Source organism: Poecile atricapillus, chromosome Z (assembly GCF_030490865.1).
Source record: "Poecile atricapillus isolate bPoeAtr1 chromosome Z, bPoeAtr1.hap1, whole genome shotgun sequence".
Classification (NCBI taxonomy): domain Eukaryota; kingdom Metazoa; phylum Chordata; class Aves; order Passeriformes; family Paridae; genus Poecile; species Poecile atricapillus.
In genome coordinates this window covers 143805313-143813999 of record NC_081289.1, presented here as the reverse complement: position 1 = coordinate 143813999, position 8687 = coordinate 143805313, and the positions used below count along the sequence as shown (strand labels likewise).

General features: G+C 57.2%; 1 protein-coding gene across 1 annotated transcript; it reads left to right on the top strand.

Annotated features, from left to right (window-relative positions):
- Positions 1–3183: 3183 nt before the first annotated feature.
- LOC131592924 (sia-alpha-2,3-Gal-beta-1,4-GlcNAc-R:alpha 2,8-sialyltransferase) lies at positions 3184–7559 on the top strand. Its single transcript, XM_058864856.1, has 4 exons — positions 3184–3362; positions 4620–4742; positions 6528–7085; positions 7277–7559. Exons 1-4 carry the CDS (start codon positions 3184–3186, stop codon positions 7557–7559), a joined length of 1143 nt encoding a protein of 380 aa, XP_058720839.1.
- Positions 7560–8687: the final 1128 nt, after the last annotated feature.

The following is an 8687-nucleotide window of genomic DNA, read 5'->3' as shown; positions in this document are numbered from 1 at the left end:
TCCTCCGTGGGACCCATCCCTCGTGCTCTGCCCAGGCTGTCCCACTGCCCAGCTGAGAGGTTCCACACACAAGGCACATTGCTCCTTGCACAGCCTCACCTCTCAGCTAACCAGATTTTGGATTTTCCTGGCTTTAGGGCTGGTGTTTCTCACCAGCCGAGGGCTCCGTGCAGCCGGGGCTATCCCAGGGCCACTGGGAAGCTGCTGGCAGCCTGGGACATGTCCTTCCAAGCTGTCCCTTGTCCTCGTGGCAGCTTTCAGAGCAGCCTGTGGCCAGTGAAAACACGGGCTCCCAGCCCAGAGGCTCCTCTGGAGCAGCCCTGAGCTCCCTAATTGAGGCAGGAGCGGTACCTGGGCCTCCCCGCTCCTGCTGCAGCCTCCGGCGAGCCCAGCTCTGTGGCAATTACAGGAAAATCAATGAAGATACTGTTCAGGACTCCTTTTCACCATTCAGCACGGATGATATCCTTCACTTTCTAGCACTGATTCATTTACTTTCGGCCTCTCCAGGGGCTCCTGACATATTGCTATCTCTGAAGAATCTGAAGCGAGAACTGCCTTTGTTTCCACTGCAACTTGTTGGTGGGGCTGGGGCTCACTGAGGGTCAGGGGAGAGGCTGCAGCACACGACAGAGTCTAAACATTCCTTACCAAAACGCCTTCCCAAGGTCCTCCCAGATCTCTTTTGCACAGAATCAGGGTCCAGACATGGGAGCAGAGTGCCATCAATGTCCCTGCTCCAGCTGAGCTGTCCCCAAAAGCGGTGACACCGCAGCAGTGCTGCTTCTCTTGTTGGCAGTGTTGGATGGAGCTTGGAACAACCTGGCCCAAGGAAGGTGTCCATGGCAGGGGCTTGGAACTGAACGGCCTTTCCCAGTTTTCCAGCAGCTGCAAACTCTCCTGCAAGAGAAAAGAGAGTGGACAGGACTGTGAGACCAGGGCTGCACAGTCTCACTCTGGGGTTTATTCCCACCCCCAGGACTCAAGGTCAGAAACTACAGGAGACAATATTAAATGTTACAGAACTGATTTTTAAAATATTTAAAGTGAAAGTCTGCAGTTGGTTTATCCTGGGAAGCCTAGGATGTCACTGGGACAGCACAATCCATGCTGAAGCTGGGGTCACCGTGCACTGGGTGGACAGTGATGGACATCAGGTGACAGTCACATAAAATGTCTGTGTCCTTTATCAAAGCACCGTTTGAATTTCCTGCATTGCCAGCCTTTCCTGTCGCTCCACCAACGCCACAGGCATCCCCCAGCAGCTGGATTTAGACCTCAGGCCGTGCTGTGGCTGAACTCCCACTGAGGCTGAGGAAGCACACTGATGCAAACCCCAACCCTACGAGCTCCTCATGCTCCTGCTCTTCAAAGAGAGCTCCGTGCATGGAGAGCGGGCAGGAAATAGCCCAGAGCAAGGACGGGGCTACAAAGACAGGATCTATTATTTATGAGGCACTTCAGTGAACTCGGGGTTTGTGGGGGAGCTGTGTGAGGGGGAAATGGAGCTGGAAGAAACACCGAGAGCGATGTGGCTCACAGCGGCCGTGTTCATGAAAGACATCCCTGGAGTGCAGAAGGCTCTGTTGGAGCTCACGTGGGATTTACTCCGTGGTTTAGGGGGCAGTTTAATGACCCGTGCTCCAAACACCAGGCTTTTAAAGAGCGAGGGGTCTTCTGAGCCAGCAGAGTCTGCAGTGCCCAGCACAGGCTCCCACAGCTCCGTACGTGCCACCCGTGATCTGCGGTGTCACAGGGAAATGAGAGCTGGGCACCCTGTGTGCCCACCCAGGGACACAGGGACCCACCAGGGACACAGGGTGCCACCAGGGACACAGGGACCCACCAGGGACACAGGGACCCACCAGGGACACAGGGACCCACCCAGGGACACAGGGTGCCACCAGGGACACAGGGACCCACCAGGGACACAGAGACCCACCATGGACACAGGGACCCACCATGGACACAGGGACCCACCATGGACACAGGGACCCACCATGGACACAGGGACCCACCAGGGACACAGGGACCCACCAGGGACACAGGGTGCCACCAGGGATACAGGGTGCCACCAGGGACACAGGGTCCTGGGAGAGACACAGGGTACCACCAGGGACACAGGGTGCCACCAGGGACACAGGGTCCTGGGAGAGACACAGGGACCCAGCAGAGACACAGGGACCCACCAGGGACACAGAGACCCACCAGGGACACAGAGACCCACCAGGGACACAGGGACCCACCAGGGACACAGGGACCCACCAGGGATACAGGGTCCTGGAGGAGAGAGAGGGTCCTGGGGGAGACATAGGGTCCCACCAGGGACACAGGGTCTCACCAGGGACACAGGGTCTGGGGGAGACACAGGGTCCTGGGAGAGACACAGGGTCCCAGCAGAGACACAGGGTCCTGGGAGAGACACAGGGTCCTGGGGGAGACACAGGGTCCTGGGAGAGACACAGGGTCCCAGCAGAGACACAACATAGACACAGGTCTCCAGCACAGACACAGATCCCCAGCACAGACACAGCAGAGGCACAGTGTCCCCGGCAGAGACACAGGGTCCTGGCAGAGACACAGGATCCCCAGCACACACACAGGTCCCCAGCAGAGACACAGCAGAGACACAGGGTCCCCGGCACAGACAGTGTCCCCGGCAGCCTGGGCTCCCCATGGCTGAGCTCCCCAGCCCTGACGCGTATCTGGGGGCTCCGTGGGGTCCCTTCAGCCCCGGGGTTCCAGGGGGGTCCCTGTGGCTGCCAGGCTGGGCCACTCCAGGTTTTTGGGGGGGGTCACTTGGGCAGCGGGAAGGGCGGTCTGGGCACCTTAGGGCTGCTGGGGGAACAGTGGGGACGGCCGGGTGGGCACACTGCGGAGGAGACCCGGGGGCTGTTGGGGGGTACTGGGGCTCTCCGGGTGGCCCCGGGGCTTTGGAGGGACCGTGGGGCCGTGCGGGGCAAAGCCGGCCTTGTCGTTGTGCCCGTCGGGAGGGAAGCGGGGGGTGCCGGGGGTCGGCAGGGTGGCACAGCCGGGGGTGCCGCTCCCGGCTGCCATTTCCCCGCCCGGTCCCTCCATCTTCCCGCGAGCTCGGCGGAGCCGGCCCGGCCCCGGCCCCGCCGCCGCCCCCAATGTAGCGGCGCGGCCGCCCCGCACCCGCCCAGCCGCGGGGCCGCCTCCGGCATGCGGAGCTGCAAGATGGTGCGGGTGGCCAGCGTGCTGGGGCTCGTCATGCTCAGCGTGGCGCTGCTCATCCTGTCCCTCATCAGCTACGTCTCGCTCAAGAAGGACAACATCTTCGGGGCGCCCCGCGCCGCCGGCGCAGCCGGGCCCCGCATGTACATGTTCCACGCGGGATTCAGGTGAGCCCGCAATGCTGGCCCCGGGCCCGGCCCTGCACCGGGGGGACGCGGCAGAGGGGCCGCAGCACGGCCCGGGCACCGGGGGGACGCGGCAGAGGGGCCGCAGCACGGCCCGGGCACCGGGGAGGCGGCGGGGGCAGCGGGGAGGAGGCGGGGGAGCGGCACGGCCCCGGCCCCGGCCCCGGCCCCGGCCCCGGTGGCAGCGGCCCGGGCAGCGGCACGGCCCCGGTCCAAGCAGCGGCACGGCCCCGGGGGCAGAGGCACGGCCCCGGTCCAAGCAGCGGCACGGCCCCGGGGGCAGAGGCACGGCCCCGGCCCCGGCCCCGGCCCCGGCCCCGGCCCCGGCCCCGGCCCCGGCCCCGGCCCCGGCCCCGGCCCCGGCCCCGGCCCCGGCCCCGGCCGCAGCGCCCGGCGCTCTCCGTGGTGCTGATGGCGGCGGCCGCGGGGAGGGTCGGGCACGGCCGGTGAGAGGCTGTGGAGGGTGTCTGTGTGGGGCTGTGGAGGGTGCCTGTGTGGGGCTGTGGGGCTGTGGAGGGTGCTTGTGTGGGGCTGTGGAGGGTGTCTGTGTGGGGCTGTGGGGCTGTGGAGGGTGCTTGTGTGGGTGCCTCTGTGTCTGCGTGGGTGTTCTCGTGTGTGCCTCCATAAGTGCGTGTGGGTGTCTCCGTGTGTGCTGTATGGGTGTCTCCGTGTGTATGGGTGTCTCCATATGTCTCCATGTGTGCTGTATAGGTGTTTCCATGTGTGCTGTATGGGTGTCTCCATTTGTGTGTGGGGGTGTTTCCATGTGTGCTGTATGGGTGTCTCCACGAGTGTGTGTGGGTGTCTCCATGTGTCTCCATGTGTGTCCGTGGGTGTCTCCATGTGTGTCCATGTGTGTCCATGGGTGTCTCCATGTGTGTCCATGTGTGTCCATGTGTGTCCGTGGGTGTCCATGTGTGTCCGTGGGTGTCTCCATGTGTGTCCGTGGGTGTCCATGTGTGTCCATGTGTGTCTGTGGGTGTCTCCATGTGTGTCCATGTGTGTCCATGTGTGTCCGTGGGTGTCCATGTGTGTCCGTGGGTGTCTCCATGTGTGTCCGTGGGTGTCTCCATGTGTCTCCAAGTGTGTCCATGGCTGTCTCTGTGTGTCCATGTGTGTCCAAGCGTGTCCATGGCTGTCTCTGTGTCTCCATGTGTCTCCATGTGTCTCCATGTGTGTCTGTGTGTGTCCATGTGTGTCCATGTGTGTTCATGTTTCCGTGTCTGTGCCCATCTCCAGGTCTCAGTTCGCTCTGAAGTTCCTGGACCCGTCGTTCGTCCCCATCACCAACTCCCTGGGCCAAGACCTGCAGGACAAGCCGTCCAAGTGGGTGTTCAACCGGAGCGCCTTTGCCCACCAGAGGTGAGCGAGCCCCCGGGCACGGCCCCGGCTGTCCCCTCCCGGTGACACTTCAGGGAACGCAGAGCTCTGCTGGGTGCTCTGAGCTCCGAGGATTTGCCAGCAACACGAGACAAAGGCAGAAGCAGAGCTTTTCCCCAGCCACTCAGAGCTGTCCTCAAAGACTCGGTTATTTCAGAGCAGGACTCCAGGCTGCGACACACGTTATTGTACAAGAGCGCGACCCAATTCCTGCTGTGCAGGTGGAATCGTCATTCCCCCAGGATAAATAGCTGTGTGTGCTTCAGCACTGGAAACACTTTGGGCTGGAACAGCCATGAAAGGCTGTGTTCATGGAGGCCAAACACACACACAGAAACTTCCCAGCTGCTGGCAGTTCTGAGCAAGTGCAGAGCTGCTCCTGCCTCCAGCTCCGCTCCAGCTGCGGGGGCAGGCGCAGAGCTTTGTGCTCTCATACCTACATCTATTTGCTGATCACTGATAGATTAGATTTGCTGATTTGCTGATATATTAAACATTTCTATAGAAGAAAATAAAACCGTGTAGCCATTTCAGGCAGCTACTGCCATCTTGGAGTGGAATTCAGTCCTGAGCAATGCGTGCTGGGTCAGGGACTGCCTTGTGGCTCTGCTCGCAGGTCCCACCCGGGGAGCAGGAATCTGGCTCTGTGGCCAGGCAGGGTGGGGCTGCCTGGCCACAGAGCCACCTCTCAGGGCAGGGTTTGGGCTTTTCTCCTCCCTTCAGGCCACTGTCCAAGGACAGCAGCACAAGGAATCCCCTTCCAGTGCTGCCACACGCTGCCCTCAGGAGCTGTGGGCTACAGAGAGGAGGTGCTGCTTTGTCCCATCTCTTCTCCCAGGCTGTGTGGCAGTGGCCACCCTCAGTGTTGTCCTAGCCCAGGCACAGCAGCTCCGTGAGCCTGTCCCTGTGCCACCCCTCTGGTGACTCCAGCTGATGCCTCAGGAGCTGCCTTTGCACTTGTCCATCAGCCAGAACCCATAATTAGGGCACCCAGTGGGACTCCATTAACGCTCAGACATTGGAGGATGTGAGCTGGAGGAACGGTTGTTTGTTTTCCATAAACATCAGCAAATAAAGTCCTATTCAGTTTCTAATTTTATGCCTTGAAAGGGAAATTCCCAAGCAGGGTTGGTTTTGTTTGCTTTGTAAGTATCCCTAATAACCCTTGGAAAAGTGCTGCTGTGCTTGCCCAAGTATGAATTAAGGAATTATATTTGCATAGATGGAGACAGCGACTGTCGCTTGGTTTTGTGATTGGAAGCTCGTTAATGAAAACACAAATATATGTCTATATATATAAATTATATATATAGTTAATTGAATTGGATATCCTGGCTTTGCTTCACGTGCCCTGTGGCTGCAGCAGGAATGAAGGGCACCCACAGCCCCAGCAGAAAGCTGTTGTCCCCCTGTGTCACAGCCCAGGCAGGGCAGTGCACACCCCATGGCTGGGTGACTGTGTGGGGTGTAGTGGGAGCTGCTCTCCTTGTCCTATCCCATCTTTTAATCCTGACGCCATTCCAGGAGGCACAGCCTGAGCTGGCATCAGTGGGGACCAGCTGGTAAAACCAAGTGGAGCTCTAGGTGAGGAGCCAGCTCTCTCATTCCCATTATTTATATTCATTTAAAAGCCGTTGCACCACGCTGCTCAGGAAGCTACTTCAGCACACTTTAAAAAATAAAAGGAAAAATACAAGTCTAGGTGGAAAACAAATCCCAAAAGGGGAAATAGAACTCCACGTTTTCTGATATTTTGCTCTTTCCTAGGCAAGAAATCCTTCAGCATGTCGACGTCATCAAAAACTTTTCTCTGACCAAGAGCAGCGTTCGGATCGGGCAGCTGATGCACTACGATTATTCCAGCCATAAATACGTTTTCTCCATCAGCAATAATTTCAGGTCTCTGCTTCCTGACGTGTCTCCCATCCTGAACAAGCACTACAACATCTGTGCTGTGGTGGGCAACAGCGGGATCCTGACCGGGAGCCAGTGCGGGCAGGAGATCGATAAATCGGATTTTGTCTTTCGCTGCAATTTTGCTCCAACCGAGGCTTTCCAGAAAGATGTTGGACGGAAAACCAACCTTACCACCTTCAACCCCAGCATCCTGGAGAAGTATTACAACAACCTCTTGACCATCCAGGACCGCAACAACTTCTTTTTGAGTCTGAAAAAGCTCGATGGGGCCATTCTTTGGATCCCCGCTTTTTTCTTCCACACGTCGGCGACGGTCACGAGAACACTGGTTGATTTCTTCGTTGAGCACAGAGGGCAGCTGAAGGTCCAGCTGGCTTGGCCAGGAAATATCATGCAGCACGTTAACAGGTGGGTGGGCTTGCCTCGTGTCCAATCCATCTCTTTGTACAAATACATCTGATTTTCCCCCTCCTGCCTGATGTGGTCTGGCACGTCAGCACCACTGGTTTCCAGAGCCACTGGAGTTCTGTGGTTGCTTGAGAGCAGCCCTGAGTAGTTTCTGAGCAGATCGCTGGTGACTCACCCTCTTGTCTCGGCAGGTACTGGAGGAACAAGCACCTGTCCCCGAAGCGGCTGAGCACAGGGATCCTCATGTACACCCTGGCTTCGGCCGTGTGCGACGAGATCCACCTGTACGGCTTCTGGCCCTTCGGCTTCGACCCCAACACGCGGGAGGACCTCCCGTACCACTACTACGACAAGAAGGGAACCAAGTTCACCACCAAGTGGCAGGAGTCCCACCAGCTGCCTGCAGAGTTCCAGCTGCTCTACAGGATGCACGGGGAAGGACTGGCCAAGCTCACCTTGTCGCATTGTGCCTAAGAACATAAATCTTCAAGTGCCAAACAATTGTCTAAAAAAAAAGTGCCCAAAACCAAATTCAACGTTCTTCAGATAGAATTCTAGAAAGGAAACAAACCCACCCTAAAATCTTTTCCATCATTTAAAGATGCTTTTTAGCTACCGCTCACCCAAGGGTTTCAGCGTATTTAGCGGTGCAAAGCTTTTATCACGTTCTGTGGATGCGATTTGTGCAGCTGCAAAGTTGAAACATTTTGCATTTCTAGATAAGCCACTCAGTACTTTTCAATATCTGTTCATATTTTAGCGTTCTACTCAACACCCTAAATCTCTTCATTTTCTTGTTCCTTCCCACTAGAGCTAGAAATGCTACTTTTGAAAGGTTTTGCTTCTTTTGTATCTGTTGCTGTCAATAGCTCAGCGCTGCGGTGGCCGATGGAGGAAGCCACTCGGAATTCCAGCGCGTCGTCACACGCCAGTTCCTCAGTGTGGAGCCTGATTTCCACCGCTTGGGTATTTTCCTATTTACTGGATTTTACATTTTTTAAAGAGTAACAAGAGGAAGGTCACAAAGTGGCTCACCCCTTAGGTAGGTGTTTATATCACTCTTGGAATACTTCAGTGTTTTAATTTCATTTGGGACAGACCCCAGTCCAGACTAGACAGGCAGAGGCATGTTCATTCCCATCCATCTGATACCACTGACATTTGATTTCAAAGTTAAGCCACACAAGAAATGGAATTAGGCTTCTCTGGAGACACAGCGGGTGAGAAAAGCCCCAAACCCCATCCCTCTGCTTGGGCAGGGACTGGCAGGATGGGCAAAAACAGAAGCCAGGTGTTGGGATTTTTAAATCTGGTTTTTTTAGGGGAGTGAGCAGAGCTGGAGTGCAGGGAAGAGGAAATGCCATTACCGAATTTCCCCGTTGACGTCTCTAACTCACCGCTCAGACAGCTGCAGTAGTGTCCCCGTTTTCCTGTCACCAGCAGCACCCCGAGGAGACAGGGCAGGCTCTTCCTTGGCACCACAGGAAATCCAACTGTTTGGGGACAGGACAAACAATAGGGTCACTCACACTTGGGAAGTGTTGGCCATCATGTCTCAGGATAAAGGAGCCTGGGAAATAGCTGTGTTTCTTATGAGTATGC